This window comes from Pleurodeles waltl, chromosome 7 (genome assembly GCF_031143425.1).
Source record: "Pleurodeles waltl isolate 20211129_DDA chromosome 7, aPleWal1.hap1.20221129, whole genome shotgun sequence".
Classification (NCBI taxonomy): Eukaryota; Metazoa; Chordata; class Amphibia; order Caudata; family Salamandridae; genus Pleurodeles; species Pleurodeles waltl.
Genome location: NC_090446.1, coordinates 8,930,735 through 8,951,082, shown reverse-complemented (window position 1 = coordinate 8,951,082; position 20,348 = coordinate 8,930,735). Strand labels below are relative to the sequence as shown.

Genomic DNA, 20,348 nt, shown 5'->3' with positions numbered 1-20,348 from the left:
CCCTGCACGCACGCACGCATTCGCGCGCGCTCATTCCGTTTCCTGCCGACCAGCCCCGTTCCATTCAAGGCTCGGCGGAATTTCAACGGAGTGCTCGCACGTGGATCGCAGCCCGTTTTTCTTTTCTGGTATTTTGCTATAAACGCTGCGCTCCCTGTCTTGCCGGTGACTCCCACCTTGACCTGCCTTCAGGCTTGGTGATACTCCCTGATGCCCTGGGGCCATCTGGTCGGCCCAGGGTTGAAATAATTGGCATAGGCTCTGCCTAGAGTGCAGCAGGCTGCTCCCTCCACGCTCAACTATCCTTTGGTGCCTTATAGCCTGCTGGGGTTCGCACTCCCCCTGATTGTAGTCCTTGGCTACCTTGATCGCAGTTACCCATACTGCCCTGAACATGTCTCATTCCTTTGCTTATGAGGAGGAGGATTATTATGGCGAAGACGCCCCTTCTTTGGAAGAGTCCCTTGTGGGTGCCCTTGACAATAGCGTACAGCTATCCGTAAACAAAGCCTTGGCTAAGGCTTTGGGACCCCTGACTCACCACTTTGAAAACTTTGCTCGCCATCCCCCCGGCTGAAGATGCCCTTAAAGACACCCATGAGGATCGCCCCTCTACCTCCAAGGGCAAGTCTAAACTCCAGAAATGGGCGCATTCAGAAATGTTTGACAAGCTGGCCGCCTCCATTCAATCTGAGCATGGTTATAGCTCAACTAATTTGCGAGAGGTTCAAGATTCGGACACATCTTCTAATAACTCTCCTCCAAATGTCTCGTCAGATTCTGACTCCGTCTCTGCGCGAAGTGTCCCTTCAGTCCCTTCTAAGCGCAAGAAACATTCCAAGACCAAACATCAGGTCCCCAAGGCTCCTCGTCTTCTTAATTTTAAGCCCGAAGACATTGTTCACCCTCGTTCCTCCAGCTGGACTCCTCCCCCGGAGGTAGCGTTGTACATGCAGGAGCATGTTAGAGCTGGCTTCGATAAAGAAGTTCGGGCGAGACTAAAGACGGAATGCCCCAGACCAGATCTAGAGAGCAAAGTCACCGATACTCCGGAGGTCGATCCCACAATGGTGACATTCTTAAAGAAGTGGGCTAAAGACCCTAAGAAGGGCCTTGATCGGGCATGGAGATCATGCCAAGATAAACTGCTTGATCTCACCGGCCCCCTAGCAAAAATTTTGGAGTTAACCTATGTTTCCAAAGAGTCTAATGCCCCCATTGACCCTGACATTCTTATGGGTTGGGCACAACGTGCCATCTGCCTCCTGGGGAATGCCAATGTGGCGAACTCATCGGAACGACGTCGTTCTATATTGATGCGGGTGGACCCCCAGCTCAATGAACTGGCTTCCTCGGAAGCAGGTCAGGCTGCCCAGGGCCTCCTTTTCGGAGCTCCTTTCCTCAAGGACTTGTCCAAGTTTGCGGCTACGTTTAATTCCATGGATAAGGCGCAGCTTTCCCTTAAGAAGGTCTTCAGGGAGACTCTTTTTCGTAGGGCCGGACGCGGTCGGGGCTGCTCGTCAGGCCGCTCTTTCTATCAAGGCCCCAGAAGAGACTCATTCTCCCGTGGCAGAGGTTTCTACAGAGATCAGCAGGCAGAGAATACCTTCTACCCCACACGTCCCCGCGCAGGGAGGTCCCGTTTCCGTAGAAATGCCTACAAGGGTCAGCAGGGAAGCTCCCAGTATGCCTCCTCTTCAGGTGAGACTCATTCCTTTTTCGGAGGTGCTGCTGGGGGGCAGGGTCCAAACATGTCTGGGGGAATGGCAGAAGATAACCAAGGACCCTTGGGTGTTGGAAACCGCTCGAGGTTTCAAACTGGAGTTCTATCGCTCTCCTGTCCAACCCTTCATCCCTCCCCTTCACCGTTTTTCCCGTCTCGACCAAGACATCATGAATACGGAAATTCTTGCCCTTCTCAAAAAAGGGGCTATTTGTCGGGCAGACCCTCATCCTCGAGGTTTCATCAGCCCCATCTTTTTAGTAGAAAAGAAGTGCGGCGGTTCGAGACTGGTTCTAAACCTCAAGGATTTCAACGCCTGGGTAGTTTACAGGCATTTCAAAATGGAGGGAATCCACCTCCTAAGAGAGGTGCTCCAAGAATCAGATTGGATGGTTCGTCTAGACTTAAAAGACGCATACCTAAGCATTCCTATCTTCCCTCCGCATCAACGTTTTCTCCAGTTCTTCTGGATGAACCAATGTTTCGAGTTTCAGGTTCTCCCCTTTGGGCTTTCTTCCGCTCCTTGGTGCTTTACCAAGATGATGCGCCCTGTGGTCGAATCCCTGCGTGGCAAGGGAGTTCGCCTGATCGTCTATCTCGACGATCTGATCATTATGGCTCAAGACCCGTTGGTTCTTCGGGAACACTTGTCCTGGGCAATCAACCTTCTTCAGAGTCTGGGTTTTCTCATCAATCAGTCCAAATCTTGCCTCGTCCCCTCCCAACAGATGGAATTCTTGGGGTTCCAAATAGACTCTATTCGCTCCCTTCTGATCCTTCCTCCCCAGAAGATTCGCAACATCAAGAAGGAGTTGCGGCTTCTGTTGTCGAAACAGAATGTGTCCTTGAGGAGCTTAGCGCGGATGGTAGGTCTTTTATCCTCCTCGATTCAGGCCATTTTCCCGGGCCCTCTTCATTACAGGGCCCTTCAACGTCTCAAGATTTCCCACCTTCAGAAGGGCCTGTCGTATTCAGACAAGATTCCTCTGTCGGAGGAGGCCCGTTCCGAGATTCAGTGGTGGCTGGACCACATGGACGCCTGGAATGGTCGGGCGATATTCGGTTCTTCGCCGGATGTGATACTGGAAGCAGATGCCAGCAGATGGGGCTGGGGAGCTCGCTGCGGTTCTCTGACCACGGGCGGGCGTTGGTCCCAGGAGGAACTTCTCCTCCACATCAGTTGCCTGGAACTTCTGGCCGGTTCCTTTGCGATTCTGAGTCTTTCTCCCCTGAAATCAGATTGTTGCATCCTTTTGAGGATGGACAACATATCTGCGGTCAGATATGTGAACAAACTGGGTGGTACGAGATCTCCGATTCTTGCTCAGATTGCCAAAGAGTTTTGGCAGTTCTGTCTTCAGCACCGCATTTCAGTGATTGCGGAACATCTCCCAGGAGTGGACAACACCGTAGCGGATTGGAACTCCAGGTTTCTGCGGGACGGCAGCGACTGGAGGCTCCTTCCGCAAGTGTTCCGTCACCTCCACCAGTTGTGGGGTTCCTTCTCCATCGACCTCTTTGCATCGCGCCTGAACCGACAACTTCCGTTGTTTTTCAGTTGGAGACCGGATCCGGAAGCGGCAGCCACGGATGCCTTCCTTCAGGACTGGTCTCCCCATCTGGGATATGCGTTTCCTCCATTCAGCATGATCCCCCGAGTTTTGTCTCAGGTTCGACGCCAGCGGGTGGTGATCGCTCTTGTGACCCCCCTTTGGAGGGCACAGGCTTGGTTTCCCCTATGTCCCATTATGAGCAACTGTACCCTTGCCAAGGAATAAAAAGTTTGGCTCCTGATCTGACAACTATATACTGACGTACACACTAACAGCTTTAAACCTTTAATTTTATACATTTTCTACTTAGTCACCTTGTAGATCTGTGGAAATGCACTCTTGTTTGAGGGAGACACACATCCCCCGTTGTCCACCTCCGATTTAGGAGGAGAGATGTGTGTTACAATTCGGGCAGAACGCGAGCAGGACACATCGGTGATCTAACTAGGACTGATTTTGCTAGTCCTTCTTCAGTTTTCACTTGGGGTTTCGGGAGCCCTTTCTCCCTTTCCATGATTTGAGACGCGCGGAACCCGTGGAAACACAGTTACTTCCGGGTCCGCGGCGTCTTTTTAAGCTCCGACGGCGCTCGCTCTGTACTTGTGCGAGACGCCGTTTACGGAGGTTAGGTCCACAGCTACGGACCTGGAATACTTATGTGAGTACTGCGGCTGCTACTTACGCGATATTTAACGCTCTTTAGCTCGTCTTTCGAGCTCACAAATGCCTAGTGGTACACTAATACCACGCATTATAGTAAATGGACATTTTGCCTTAATTATTTGAAGCAACAGACATAACGACCTAGCGTTTCTAATGTATACTTCCAGGTTACACGAGTGTGGGCACTATTATGGCTATTTCCCTTAATTATATTGCACTTATGGTGACGTGCACTATAATCTGTTGGTTTACTCATTGTTAATGATTGATACTAACTACTCTAACGCACATAATTGCTTGGTTACTTTTGTCACCAATCTTACCTCATAATACGACGCACTGACTACAGAGTGCTGGGTGCTACTTATATTATGTGTACAACATGGATTACTTGTTTTTTTGTGCTTTTTGATGACTTACATCTACCAATAGGCTACGTGTTTCCAAGTCCCTGAAACGTGCCTCTCAAGGAGCCCTATCCTGATTAAGGGATGGTAAGCCCATGTTTTACTTTTAAGACTGCCTGATCAACCTTATGATAAACACATATTACACCATGATATTCACAATAGATATTATGAGTTGTATGAATATATTTTTTTGTTTTGATACTTCTCTGTCCCCTAGGGCGACCTGATAGTGACGTAGCCAGTTTGACTTAAAAATGTAAGTGACCGGTATATATATTTAATTTTCGTCACATTTTTCCTTTTTAATTGGAGAAGAATTTCCTTAATAATTGCCCTTTTTTTGGTCCTGATGAAGCGTCACTGGATCCTTGAGGACCACACGACGCGAAACATGTCGACCTTATTCTGAGGGTACTGTGATTATTACAGACCCCGATAGTTCGTTGCTCTTTGAAAGTAATTGAGCATCAATACTCAGTTTATTACTTTCCTTTTTGATTTTAGTCTTGGTCTTCATCCGAGTATATTAATTAAAGGAATGTTTCTTTTTTCGGGATGAATAACCAATTTTAGTCTTACATCTTATTCTCTCCGAGCGTATGCTAGTGCCTTAATATAGGCATTCCTGTCTGATTAGTTTGTATCAGAACAGAACGGCTGAGTGCTTCCCTTTTAGGGGAGCCCGTCAGGCGTTGCAGCGCCGGCCTGGCGAGGAGCATTTCCCAATGATGATGCCAGCCATCCATTGTGATGCTTGAGGGATTTTGCTCCTGACACCTCAGTGTGCCCTAGGTTATTCGAGTACTTTTGGAACAGTGTACCTTTTTTGTATATTGGTTTCCCCTAGCTCTGGAGTTATTGTGCGATTTTCCGCTCTTGATTCTGCATCATCTCAACCTGTTGCTGGACCCTCTGGGGAATCCTCATCCTCTGATGTTGTCAGGCCAGTTACAACTAGTGGCGTGGAAACTTTCCGGAGACAATGGCTTTTGCCAGGTATTTCAGAACAAGCTTCAAAGCTCATCCTTCAGGCATGGTCCTCTGGTACGCACAAACGATATGCCTCCGCCTGGAAGCGTTGGGCTTCTTGGTGTACGGAACGGGATTCCGATCCCTTTAAAGCAGATGTCAATCTAGTAGTCAATTTTCTGGCATCTTTAGCGGCTTCTGGTCTCGCTTACAGATCTATTAACAATTATCGATCTTCCATTTCAGCGGGCCATGTCCCGGTGTCAGGTAAGCCTATAGGCGAACACTTTGTTGTTTGTAAACTGATGAGAGGTATTCGGCTTGCTAAACCTCCTCTCCCGCGTTATTCCTCTCTTTGGGATGTTAACGTGGTCCTGTCTTTTGTTTCCTCTTAGCCTGACAATAATTACTTGTCACGTAAACAACTGTCGGCCAAGCTTACATTACTTCTGTGTCTTGTTTCATGTAAAAGAGTGTCTGACGTTAAAGCTCTGGATCTGTCGGGAAGGATGTTTACTCATTCCGGAGTCTCTTTTTCGATTTTCCGTCGTACTAAGACAGGTACTTCTTCGGTTTCCTATCCTTCGTTTCCTCACAATCCTAAACTTTGTGTAGTTCAGTGCCTGCAAGCTTATGAAGCGTCTACAGAGGAATTCCGGAGAGACCCTGGTGGTCAACTTTTGATTGCTCTCCATAAGCCTTTTAACCCTGTCTCATCAGCTACTCTAGCGAGATGGATTCGGTGGCTTCTGGCCGAGGCTGGCATTGACATCTCCATTTTTGGGGCCCATTCGGTTCGTGGAGCTATGGCTTCAAAATCTTTTTCTCTTGGAGTTAGATTAGAAGACATTATGAGAGCGGCGGACTGGTCTGCTGAGTCTACTTTTAAGACTTTCTATTATAAACCCATTGTGGATATCGCGTCAGTCGTGGTTAGTCAGCTTTGAACTAGCATAATACGAAGCCTCCGGTCCTGACATAGAATAAAAAAAATTCTAGCTTTCGCGTCAAGAATTTTCAATTCTATTAAGGACACGGAGGCGAGGATTATCCCACCCGGATTACAGGAATTAACATACTTAAGAGTTAAGTATTTTAAGATTTACATTTACACTGTTGTTTTGATTGTATGCCCTCCCTTTGTATAAGTGGATTTGAGATTGAGTTTTATGATTTTTTTCCGTTGTCTATGACTGGTTCTGTTTGTGTCCTCTAGGTTTTGAACAGAAACAATGAGGAACTGGACGTTCGCTGGATTCTCAGATTGTTTTCCTTTGGATCTTTGGTCCCCCATTTTCAGCGTGGTCTGTGGATTTCGTTGGGATCCTGTTATTGACTTTATTGTCTGTTATTGTTGAATTTTGTTCAGCATTCGCAAAGAAAGAGGAAGTGCTTTATCCTCGTTAGTTTATATATACAGTGTCGGTCTCGATGGTTGTGACGTTATCCATTGAATGATGGGATATGTTTTGTTTTGGTTACTCTCTTGTGATTGGCTGCTGTGGTAAATAAAGCTTAGAGAGAGAAGCATAATCCTCGCCTCCATGTCCTTAATAGAATTGAAAATTCTTGACGCGAAAGCTAGAATTTTTTTTATTCACACGTGTCACATTAGATATTTAGAGTCTGCAGGATTCTTTTATTCACACATGTCACATTAGGTATTTAGAGTTTGCAGGATACTTTTATTCACACTTATACAAGCATTGACAAACCCAAAAGGCTGGCAATGATTACCAGACCTATTGGCTTTGCAGATGGTTGTTTCGTAGGCTGATTTGCTAATGGGGCACACTTTTACTGTCGTGCCCAAGTCTAGTTTTTGGCCCTATATGATTTTTTTTTTATTGTCTCACACCTAAAATTGTCTCTGCTTCATGCAAGTGCCATAATAAATACGCATTGGCTGGAGTGATTTCACCCTTTGTACTGTGAGTTAAGCTATGGTAATAGGTATGTGGCAAGGTGATGTAATACTAGTTTTTTTGTCTTTTTTTAGTGTCTTTGGAGAAGCTGTCTCAATAAGTTGTGCTTTTTTGCTTTTACACTGTCACCCACATTGGACAGACGCACACATCCACCCATCCATAAGCTAAGTGCTTTTACACTTTGTCACACACATCTCACAGATTCACACACCCACCCACTGATATGAACCTTACTTACACCTTTTATGTATGACAGTATTTCTGACAGAACGTTTTAGAACCCGTTTAGACAGTCAACAAAGATGGTGTCTTGGTGGATGACTGCTTCCCAGGCCCTAACTTGAGTTATGGAGGATAGCTCTGAGACAGGATAAGATACTGAGACAGTATCTGAGGGAAAGGAAATAGAGCAGAATCTAGAAACCATTTTTCAGCCAACAGAGTACCATCCAATGATTTTGAGCATCATGATTACAGCAGCTGTGATGTCCTTTTGTAAGTGGGATATCTGCAGCAAAAATACAGTAGCAGGGTAGACCAGCCCAGAGAATAGGCACATGCAGCAGCAAGCACAGACCGGGTGCTCTCATTGCCAATTAAGGCAGCCCCAAATTCCAGTGATAGCTTTACACTGTAGATGTAAAGTTGATACTGCAAATTTTTTCTCTTTTTGTCTATTGACTATATCCATCTCTTTTTGGATGTTGGCTAAGTTTGAGGAAATTGGGCACCAAATAAATATGTGGGCCAAACAGTTTCTGAGGGAGCATTGAGGCACTCTTAGGCCTCATTCTAGGGCACACCGGTGAACTCTGCTTCACTTGGAGAGTTGAGCAAATTTCTGTGTCTTATGCTCAACCGGAAATAGTGTGCAAACAAAGTGTACAATCCCACTGGTTTACTCACACGGTTTGTTAACACCCATCTTTGTACCTGTTGTGAGCAGAGATCAGGGTTTTTGCTATTGTAGTGTATGCTGCATTTCAATTAAAATGCTGCTTGTAAGAAATTGGGTTATATTGGTTGGGGATGTTGGGTGAAAGCTCCACTCAGGCAACAACCACAGTTCTTGTCAGGGTCAACCACAAAAGTCACAAAATTAAACTATGCTTAATCTTGTGGTAGCTTCACACAAAGCAGTCAGGCTTAATTTAGAGGCAAAATGTAAAGTATTGATGTAGTACACAAGCAATAATAAAGTGAAAACACAGCACAAGAAAAATGTCAAGTCAACTTAAAAAAAATACAGTACATTTTACAGAGGCAAGTCACAAGTTTAGGCCAACAGTGATGGAGTCTGGGCCTGGTACAGGGGACAGGTTAGTCCAGCTGAAAACGTTACCTTCTCAAAGTCTGGTGCAAAGAGTTACATTTGCAGTGGTGGAGGCTGCAAGGGGCAGGGAGACCGTTGCAGATGGATGTCGCTGTAGCAAGAAGAGCAGGCCTGACATTGCAGATGGTCGTTGCTGTAGCCCGAAGAGCCAGTTGGGTGACACAGATGAGTGATGCTGGAGCTTTGTGTTAGTGGTCTCCAAGGGCTGTCGTTGATGTAGCATGAACTGCAGATCTTGTGTGGCCAATCTTTGCTGGCTGTCGCATGAAGAGTTGGGTTCACAGGAGCTTCATGTCAGCTGTTGATGTGGGCAGCAAAGTCTCAGTATGAATGGGCCCGATCACAATCACAAATAGCCCAAAACTTCTGGATGTCACCTTTTTTCACAGGAGGACCTCAACTGATGCCAGTCACAGGTGTAGGACCCTTCACTTCAGCAGTGGTTAGCAGGGCTCAGGCAGGTCCAATTGCAGGTTCTGGTGGGTCCAGTGCAGCAGGCCACCTGGGCAGCTGCAGAGAGGCCTCTGGAGCTTGTTGTGTCCCTGTATTTCAGATAGGAGGTGTTAGAAATAGGGTCTCTAGTTGGCAGTCGGTTTGCACCCTGTCCAAGTAGGGACCCTCACTCTAGTCAGGATAAGGGAGATACCCACTCAGGTAGCTTGGCAGGAACAGTCAGGCTTATCTCAGAAGCAATGTGTAAAGCAGTTTTACATAACACACAGTAATACAGTGAAAACACTACAAAAGGACACCACACCAGTTTTAGAAAAATAGACAATATTTATCTATATAAAACAAGACCAAGTACAATAAAAATCCTACATACAATAAATAACATATACATTTTGCAAGAATTAATTAAAAAGACAGTTCCTTGAAGTTAATGGCTCCGTCTGGGGCTATCGTGGCGTCGTGAACAACAAATCCAACAGTTCAGGCCGGCCACGGCGTGGCAGGCCAGCAAACAGTACGTTGGAAATGCAGGGTGTCATGATCCTCACGATGAGGTCCGGAGAGTGGCGTCGCAGGCATCGGTTCTGGAGGTCGATGCGGGCATCGTCGGGCCCGTGAAGTCACACGTGTTGCAGATCGAATTCCGGGCTGATAAAGTCAGGAGCGATGGCATCGGGGCTGTGGTGTGGAGCGGGAAGATGCGACGTGCGGTGCCCACAGGTCACAGTGCTGACAGCGGCTCGTTGACTGTGTCCATCGGTGTCGGTGAGACCAGGGCTGCGATCTGAAGCGGGGCGGTGCGACGTTCGGTGTCACCAAGTCACGGTGCAGGCAGTGGCGGCGGCGTTGCTGGAGCACTGTTGTTGGTAGGCCCAAGACGGCGTCTCCAGGTCGCAGTGCAGACAGGGACAGCTGGTGACGACACTGGAGTCGATGGTGCTGGCATCGGTAGACCGGGGCTGCGGTGCAAGACGAGACAGTGCTTTGTGTACCTCACAAACAGTGTCCACAGGCCACGGTGCAAGCAGCGGCGCCGGTGTCAGCAGGAGGGGCATCGTTGGGGATGCCCAGGCTGCAGTGTGAGCGAGGCGATGCCGGAGTGCGGCCCACAGGTGACAGTGCAAGCAGCCTGGCCCCAGACCCACTCCATGGGGGTGGAGACTGCATTGTGAGAGGGCAGGCACAGCCCTTTCAGGTTAAGGGTGTCCGCTTCTCCCTCCACTCTAGCTCAGATGGCTCATCGGGATATGCAGGCTACACCTCAGCTCTCTTTGTGTCACTGTCTAGAGGGAATTCACAACAGCCCAACTGTCAATCTGACCCAGACGTGGAATACATTAGCAGGCAGAGGCACAGAATGGTTTAAGCAAGAACATGCCAACTTTCTAAAAGTGTCATTTTCAAACAAACAATTTCAAAAACAACTTTACCAAAAAATGTATTTTTAAATTGTGAGTTCAGAGACCCCAAACTCCATATTTCTATCAGCTCTCAGAGGGAAACTGCACTCTAAGGATATTTATAGGCAGCCCACTTAACCTACGAGAGAAAAAGGACTTGCAACAGTGGAAACCAAATTTAAAACACACCAGTACATGTCCCCACCTTCAACATACTCTGCACCCTGCCCACGGGGCTACCTAGAGCCTACCTTAGGGGTGCCTTACATGTATAAAAAGGGAAGGTTTGGGCCTGGCAAGTAGGTACATTTCCCAGGTCAAATTGGCAGTTTAAGACTGCACACACAGACACTGCAGTAGCGGGTCTGAGACATGTTTACAGGGCTACTCATGTGAGTGGCACAATCAGTGCTCCAGGCCCACTATTAGCATTTGATTTACAGGCCCTGGGCACCGCTAGTGCACTTTACTAGGGACTTACCAGTAAATCAAATATACCAATCATGGATAAACCAATCAACATCACAATTATGTAGGGGAGCTTACACTTTAGCACTGATTAGCAGTAGTAAAGTGCACAGAGACAATAAATCAGTAAAAACAGAGTCCACTATACCATAAACACAGGAGGTCAGAAGGTAAAAAGACAGGGGAGAAACGCCAAAAGCTGCCAGGTCTAACAGTGTCTCTGCATGCACCAAACTCTGGGTGCACAGCTCCACACTGAACAGGCACTGGGGCTCTGCAGGCTCATGGAATAGTGTCTCTGTGTGCACCAAACAGGATGCCTAGCTTTACAGTGAGCAGGCTCAGGGGCTCTGCAGGCTCTTGAAGTAGTGTCTCTGGTGCACTAAACTCAGGGTGCACAGATTCTCACCGAGCAGGCTCAGAGCTCTGCAGGCTCATAGAGTAGTGTCTCTGTGTGCACCAAACTCAGGGTGCAGCGCTTCACACTGAGCGGGGTCATGGAGTAGTGTCTCTGCATGCACCAAACTCGAGGTGCACAGCTTCATGCTGCAGGTTCTGGGGCTCTGTGGAGTAATGGAAGAGTGGCTGCTTGCATCAAACTCTGGGTGCACAGCTTCACACTGAACAGCCTCAGGGACCCTGCAAGCTCAGGGAATAGTGTCGCTGTGTGCACCAAACTCAGGATGCATAGCTTTACACTGAGCAGGCTCGGGGGCTCTGCAGGCTCATGGAGTACTGTCTCTGTGTGCACCAAAATCAGGGTGCACAGCTTCACACTGAGCAGGTTCATGGAGTAGTGTCTTTGGCACCATCTTGGGGTGCACAGCTTTACAATAAGCAGGTTTGTAGAATAGTGTCTTTGTTGAGCACCAAACACAGGGTGCACGGCTTCACACTGAGCAGACTCATGGATTAGTATCTCTGTGTGCTCCAAACTCAGGGTGCGCAGCGTCACACTGAGCAGGCTCAGGGGCTCTGATGACTTGTGGAGTAGTGTCTCTGCGTGCACAGCTTTACATTGAGCAGGCTAGGGAGTAGTGTCTCTGCACTATCTCGGGGTGCACAGCTTCACACTGAGCAGGCTTGTGGAGTAGTGTCTCTACGTGCACAAAACTCTGGTGCGCAGCTTCACACTGAGCAGGCTCGTGGAGTAGTGTCTCTGCCTGTACTATCTTGGGCTGTACAGAGGCTCCTGGAGTAGTGTCTTAGTTGGGCACCTGGTTTGAGATTACAGCTGTCAAGAAGCAAGCCCGGAAACAGTGACACTAGAAGGAGCATGCTCAGATGTTACAGGCTGCTGGAGTAGTGTCTCTATAGGGAACATGTCTTTATAGTACTCACATTGGGCCGGTGTGTCTCTATAGGGCGCATGTCCATAGAGTGCTGCTCACACAGGGCAGGCCGGTGCAGTAGTGTCTCTGTAGGGCGCATGTCCTTAGAGTGCTGATACACTGGGCAGGCTGGTGCAGTAGTGTCTCTGTAGGGGGCACATCTTTAGGCTACAAATACTGAGAGGACCCAAGAAAAGCTGTCGAAAGAGAGGTGCTGTGTCACACAAGAAGAACTCGGGAGAGAGACAGCTGGTCTGGGAAGAGACAGTCACAAGACCCTTCAAGAGGAGCTGCAGACAGAGACAGTTGGTGTGGGAAGAGTCAGTCACAAGAAGACCCTTCAAGAGGAGCTGCAGGCAGAGACAGCTGGTCTGAGACAGTCACAAGACCCTTCAAGAGGAGCTGCAGACAGAGACAGCTGGTGTGGGAAGAGACAGTCACAAGAAGACCCTTCAAGAGGAGCTGCAGGCAGAGACTGCTGGTCTGAGACAGTCACAAGACCCTTCAAGAGGAGCTGCAGACAGAGACAGCTGGTCTGAGACAGTCACAAGAAGACCCTTCAAGAGGAGCTGCAGACAGAGACAGCTGGTCTGGGAAGAGACAGTCACAAGAAGACCCTTCAAGAGGAGCTGCAGACAGAGACAGCTGGTCTGGGAAGAGACAGTTACAGGGAGACCCTTCAAGAGGAGCTGCAGACAGAGACAGCTGGTGTGGGAAGAGTCAGTCACAAGACCCTTCAAGAGGAGCTGCAGACAGAGACAGCTGGTCTGAGACAGTCACAAAACGACCCTTCAAGAGGAGCTGCAGACAGAGACAGCTGGTGTGGGAAGAGACAGTCACAAGAAGACCCTTCAAGAGGAGCTGCAGACAGAGACAGCTGGTCTGAGACAGTCACAAGACCCTTCAAGAGGAGCTGCAGACAGAGACAGCTGGTCTGAGACAGTCACAAGAAGACCCTTCAAGAGGAGCTGCAGACAGAGACAGCTGGTCTGGGAAGAGACAGTCACAAGAAGACCCTTCAAGAGGAGCTTCAGACAGAGACAGCTGGTGTGGGAAGAGACAGACACAAGAAGACCCTTCAAGAGGAGCTGTAGACAGAGACAGCTGGTCTGAGACAGTCACAAAACGACCCTTCAAGAGGAGCTGCAGGCAGAGACAGCTGGTCTGAGACAGTCACAAAACGACCCTTAAAGAGGAGCTGCAGACAGAGACAGCTGGTGTGGGAAGAGACAGTCACAAGAAGACCCTTCAAGAGGAGCTGCAGGCAGAGACAGCTGGTCTGAGACAGTCACAAGACCCTTCAAGAGGAGCTGCAGACAGAGACAGCTGGTCTGAGACAGTCACAAAACGACCCTTCAAGAGGAGCTGCAGACAGAGACAGCTGGTGTGGGAAGAGACAGTCACAAGAAGACCCTTCAAGAGGAGCTGCAGGCAGAGACAGCTGGTCTGAGACAGTCACAAGACCCTTCAAGAGGAGCTGCAGACAGAGACAGCTGGTCTGAGACAGTCACAAAACGACCCTTCAAGAGGAGCTGCAGACAGAGACAGCTGGTCTGGGAAGAGTCAGTCACAAGAAGACCCTTCAAGAGGAGCTGTAGACAGAGACAACTGGTCTGAGACAGTCACAAGAAGACCCTTCAAGAGGAGCTGCAGGCAGAGACTGCTGGTCTGAGACAGTCACAAGACACTTCAAGAGGAGCTGCAGACAGAGACTGCTGGTCTCAGACAGTCACAAGAAGACCCTTCAAGAGGAGCTGTAGACAGAGACAGCTGGTCTGGGAAGAGACAGTTACAGGGAGACCCTTCAAGAGGAGCTGCAGACAGAGACAGTTGGTGTGGGAAGAGTCAGTCACAAGAAGACCCTTCAAGAGGAGCTGCAGGCAGAGACAGCTGGTCTGAGACAGTCACAAGACCCTTCAAGAGGAGCTGCAGACAGAGACAGCTGGTGTGGGAAGAGACAGACACAAGAAGACCCTTCAAGAGGAGCTGTAGACAGAGACAGCTGGTCTGAGACAGTCACAAAACGACCCTTCAAGAGGAGCTGCAGACAGAGACAGCTGGTGTGGGAAGAGACAGTCACAAGAAGACCCTTCAAGAGGAGCTGCAGACAGAGACAGCTGGTCTGGGAAGAGACAGTCACAGGGAAACCCTTCAAGAGGAGCTGTAGACAGAGACAGCTGGTCTGGGAAGAGACAGTCACAGGGAAACCCTTCAAGAGGAGCTGCAGCCAGAGACAGCTGGTCTAGGAAGAGACAGTCACAAGAAGACCCTTAAAGAGGAGCTGTAGACAGAGACAGCTGGTCTGGGAAGAGACAGTTACAGGGAAACCCTTCAAGAGGAGCTGCAGACAGAGACTGCTGGTCTGAGACAGACACAGGGAAACCCTTCAAGAGGAGTTGTAGACAGAGATAGCTGGTCTGGGAAGAGACAGACACAGGAAACCCTTCAAGAGGAGCTGCAGACAGAGACAGCTGCTCTGCGAAGAGACCGTCACAAGAAGGCCCTTCAAGGGTTGTCTGCCAGGACTGTCCCTCAGCAGGACTCCTTGAATCACCATGAGAACCAAGAAGGGGGTGTTTGGGCAGGATCCCACCGAGGTGAGTGCACCGTCCCCCACCAGGGTGTATTGCAGTGAACGGGGCTTCCATCCTCTCAGCCATGCGACTCCCTTCTATCGGTGATCTTGGGGTGAGCAAGGCTAACTCCTTTTTGCCCCCTCCTATTAGAGGTCTTGGTGTGACGAGGACTGATTCTCTGTCTGCCCCCCTCCCGTCAGGGATCTTGAGGTGAGCGAGGCCCGCTCCCCCATGTGCTTCTCTTCTTTCAGGTGGGAACGAGGCCTATCCATCCGTGTGCCCGGATCCATGCGTGAGGTGCTGTCCCAGTCCAGCATTTTTTCTTTGAATTCTGGGACTTTATAGTCCTGTTTTATAATGGAATAACCAAAGCTACAAGTACTAGAATTCAAAGAAAAAAATCTGGGCTGGAGCAGCACATCACGCATGGAACTTGGAATCTTGTAAGGTCTTCGCCCACATCTGTTAGGGTCTTCCTGTATGTGCCCCTCCCTTCTATCAGGATCATTGGAATGAAATACTACTACCCCTGGAAGGGCAGTGGTCTCAGGGTGAGCAAGAGGTCTCCCTAAATGTGCCTCATCTGTCAGGAATCTTGGGGTGCACAAGGGCTACTACCTTCGAATATATGGCTTTCCTCCCTGACATCCAGATTGTACAGACCTGGGCAAAAACAAATGCATATTTCTAGCCATTCCAAGGAATGATGCTTTCAAATAATCTATGGAAGCATGCCTCCTCTTTCACCCGTGCTCCCAGGGAGGCCCATATATTTGTTAATGTGAGTAGGCCTCTTGAAGCCCCCGCTCAACGCATGTGAATAACACCTCACTTTTGAAACCGGCAGATGCCTGACTCCTTCTTCCTGTCGCAGGCCCTACTCACATTCCAGGATGTCGCTGCTGGTTTCTCTGACAAGGAGTGGGAGCTCCTACAGCGCTGGCAGAAGGAGCTGTACAGGAACGTCATGAAGGAAATCCACCAGGTCTTCAGCTCTCTGGGTGAGGTCACACTTTGCATTTATTAGTGCATGGGATATATGCAGCAGATGTAAATGCTGTGAACCTCGCATGGAAGCAGTGTGATATAATGTGCATGTTCTTTGGCCTGGCGCTTGTAAGGAGGCTCTGGTGCTCTTTGTGTCTTCATATCCTTCTCTTCCTGTTGCATGTGTCTGTGCCTACAGAGGGCCTGATTACGATCTTGGCGGATGAAATACTCTGTCACAAACATATATTCTGTCTGCAGTATTATGATCTCCATAGGATATAATGGAATTGTAATATGGTGGACGGGCTATCCGTCACATTTGTGAAAGTAACACCTGCCTGCCAAGATCATAATCAGGAACAGAGTCAGATAAGATCATGGTTATTTAAGCTGCAGGACCATCTCAATCTTGCTTCTGAACTGGCAAGAGTAAGTCACACTTACTGTAAAAATGTCATAAGTTATGTGCACACATTTCTTAAAAATAGTCCAACACCAACCTGGAGGTTTTGTGTGACTACTGCAAGGGCAAATGTCATTGCCCCACTGTAAGATCCTATTCCAGTTTGAAGGCTGAGAGACAGTTAGTTGAGTTTACAAATATCCAAGACGACGAGACAGATAATCAGCATATACAAAGGGCTACCAACATTGTTATATGGCAAGTACATTTTTCATTCTCAGTAATTACAGCCTAGGCCAACCAACTATGATAAACTCAGCAGAAGAGTTGGGCTGGGTGGTGGGTGCAAATATTCTTGTTGACCCCAACTACATACTGTTTGGAGTGACGGGAGATGTCAATGTCCCCAGGGCGCAGCTTCTTTTCTGTAATTTGGGGTTGATGGCAGGCAAACAGGATGTGACATAACATCAGGGGGCGCCGGAAACTCCAACATTACTGGAATGGAGGAAAGGAATGGACCTATGTATTGCAGTTGAAAGGGTCCCTTACACAAGCAGAGGATGCCCGCACAAATTCCACACGTCATGGGGAAGGTGGTTGAAATACTCATAACCAGCTTTCATTTGCAGCCGCGATTCCCTATGCATAATGGAATTGAGGTGTTGTATGTGGGGCGGATAACTGTGTTCATCATTGTGATTTTGTTCTGTATTTGAAACTGCTGTGCAAATGCCCCTTGTGCTTGGTCGTGTGGGTGTAGGCGTGTCTCCCTTATTGTCTCTTGTATTTTCTTTTCCAGTGTGTGGTTGGCACCTAATTGCACTGTTTGCTGTGTCATTTCCGAAACGCTGAAAACCCAAAAAAACAAATAAAGATATTTTTTTAAAACATGTGATAAACTCCATGATATTAACTAATTTTTTAATCTTGTTTAGTCTTAACTCAAGTAATATAAGCCAAAGGTTTGCACATGTCAGAAATCTGCATAGTCAACTGACCTGCTGCACCATTGTTACAACTCTTTTATTTGGATAACTGTACATATGTTGTCTTAGACAAGCCAGGCAATGCTATATGCCTCAATTACCAGGCCCAGAACATACTTATAGTTATTACAGAAAGTTCAGCCCATCATTTCCCTTTCTACCCTTGAAGCCAACCCTCCGTACCTCCTAGGAGGTTGATAATTTAAACGTATGTGAAGGGATAACCGTTTAGCCGGGGTGAAGCTAGCATACTTCTTGATGTCTTTTGGTCTGAGGAAGGCTAAGCGACTTCCTTCTAGTTACTTATTTGATGTACGTTTTATCAGGGCATAACTGTTTGTGTAATGACATACAATGTGTCTATATGTGCGAGAGTGCAGAATAGTCCAGCGCTGGTTACAACTGAAGACCCTCGTGATGTCTTCATTGGAATCATGGAGCTGATGCCGAAGGAGAACGTTTGTCGTTTGGGGAGAAAAGCAAGAAGGTGAAATTCATAAGTGCCACAGTAGAGTCTTAAGGCTAGGAAGTGTATCCTTATCAGTGTGCCTGAAGAAGCAGTTGTACATGTGGCCCACGTGATAGAGCATTTCCTGGATTGACTCTGGTCCCCTGTTTCTAATGTATAAACCATCTTCAGTGAAACAAACCCCCTTCGTCAGTAAGAGAGAGCTTATGGTTGAGAGGTGCGCAGTGTGGTGACTGAGGCCCAAGTAAACCACCAGGACTCCATACTTTGGCAGCATTGAGGTACAGAATTAAAGCCTCATCGTAACTAAAGAAGAGTTCACAAGTTTATTAATATTGCGCAGTTAATTAAAACCATTGCAACATAAAAAGAGCATGTACTACAATTTGGTCAGACTAAAAACCATTCTTCAATACAAAAGTTTAAGATCAACAGTGTTATTGGTATTATAGTAAAAGTTAAACGTGATTGGCAGACCCGGCTGTCTGCTAGTTGTAAATAGACTGCTATGTACAGTTTTTTGTCACATGCACCTACTGGCCTGCAAGTTCAGGGAATTTGGCTCTGCCCACCTGATTTTATTCCATCTGTTGATATACATCCTCGTTTAGCCAGAGACTGCTTCTGGTGGCCGAATTCAAGCCCTATCTGTGCTGGAGATGTATATCTAGTGAGGCAAAATATCATTCTATATGCCCCAACCTTAATACCATCCAAGGTGGGTGCATCTCTTCCTTGCAGAGGCTCATTGTAACTAAACAAGCAAGAGCCGAGAGGAAGCGCCAAGTGGATAAACTGGATGGGATATCTGTTGTGGATCAGGATTGTATTAAAGTTAACTGTGGAAGCAAGTCAAGAATGTTAGCGTAAAAAGAATTGAAGCATTAATAGTCAATCACAGAATGTGCTCCCCGAAGTGCTATGATTATTGAGAAGTAACATTATTCATTTGAGGGGGTCTCACAAACATTTAACTGAGATTTGCTTATTACAATAATGTATTGATGATGCATTGAGATTCTAGGTTTTAATTTAATCTGTGAGTTAAGTGATGGCCTTCCCACATATGGGTATTTTTACCACTGGGAAGTATAAAGACAGAAAGCTAAATAAAGGCCTATTCAGCGTTTATGTAATTGAACAACAGCAAAATACAAGTGACGCCCTTGCCTCTTATTCCGAGCTAAAGGTATTTTTTACATTGTAGACCAAGTGGAGACAGTTAAATGTAAACTGAAGTTCACATCGGACATGTATACTCAATGCGCTTGTGCTGCTCCTGTTGTCCGAATTCGAGCCTTATCTGTGCTGGAGATGTATATCTAGTGAGGCAAAATATAATTCTATATGCCCCAACCTTAATACCATCCAAGGTGGGTGCATCTCTTCCTTGAAGAGGCTCATTGTAACTAAACAAGCAAGAGCCGAGAGGAAGCACCAAGTGGATAAACTGGATGGGATATCTGTCGCGGATCAGGATTGTATTAAAGTTAATCTGTGCTTCTGGTGGCCTTATCTGTGCTTCTGGTGGCTGAATTCGAGCCTTATCTGTGCTGGAGATGTATATCACTGACCCCACGCAGCACAAGTGCATTAAATGAAAATGTTCTTCTAGGCATGTTTTAATATGTATAGAAGGGGACTAGTCTCATAAGGCATAATTAATTGAAGTATGGATGGTAAAAGTTCTGGACTTACACCAAAACATTGGCTTTTTTAGTAATCCTAACCAAGCCAGTGTGACCCCAACCTAATGCCATTTATAATATCTAATGGAAGAAGCCTTCTTCTTCAACTATGAACATCTAAAAACAATTACAAACTCTTTCAGAGTTCAAGAAACTCTAGATAGGACGGCACGACGTAGCAGTAAGAAGTCCATCTCCCATGTCTCTACATCTGTTGGGATCGTTTCCGTTGCAGCTTTTCTTTTATTATCCTCAAATTAACATGGTTCATTATTAATCTCTTAAGTACCGCCAAAGATATTAATACGAGAAACCTACCTTTGCCGTCTCAACCAAAAGAACATTTCAAGTGGTTCCTAGAGTGAAATGCCACTGTCTCCATGTTATTAGTTTCAATATATTTATTGTTTTTGCTCAGCACCAGTATGGCCGGATGGATGCTTAATAGCGCTCTTGGGACAAGTGTTTACAGAACTGTGGGAAAGTGGATAATTATGTGGTGTCGTTGTGAAACCATACCATGTAATATTGTCACAGTTTTAATCAGATCTAGACAGATTTATTTCATAAAACATTTTGCCAAGTCCTATGTAGCTGTGGCACAGAGGAGTGAGGCTTAACTCAAAGGAGCACAAGTAAAGCAGTCAGACTGTTAATAAGTAGGAAATAGGACACAATAAAATTCCAACACCAATTTATGAAAAATAGGGTGTATTTTTATATTTACATAGACACCAAGATGATAAAAATCTATTGAGGGAAGCTGGCGGTCTGAATTTCCAAAGGTAAGTAAATCACTGAAGTTTCACTCTTAGGAAAAGACAATAAATTGTTGTAAGTGGTTTAACAGTTTTTAGACATCTGGCTAGTGCGGCCACTTCTCTGTTGGACAGGTAACAAGGGGGTGGGGACGGGCCACAGAAACCACTGTGGTCAAGGGACACAGCTACCTGTCACGTACAGCAATCTCAGGCTCTTTCTGGAAATTTTATCCTGCACATG

At 47.1% G+C, this 20,348-nt stretch overlaps 1 protein-coding gene across 2 annotated transcripts in view; it reads left to right on the top strand.

Moving 5' to 3' along the window:
* Nucleotides 1–12,330: 12,330 nt before the first annotated feature.
* LOC138303516 (zinc finger protein 780A-like) overlaps nt 12,331–20,348 on the top strand; it is a 107,626-nt gene continuing 99,608 nt past the window's right edge. The window contains exons 1-2 of one of the 2 annotated variants that reach the window (XM_069242702.1): nt 12,331–14,828; nt 15,682–15,808. In XM_069242702.1, the coding sequence (XP_069098803.1) occupies nt 14,787–14,828; nt 15,682–15,808 (169 nt within the window). In that variant the 5' untranslated portion in view covers nt 12,331–14,786. The remainder of the gene's footprint in view (nt 14,829–15,681; nt 15,809–20,348) is intronic. The other variant, XM_069242701.1, reaches the window with a different exon arrangement.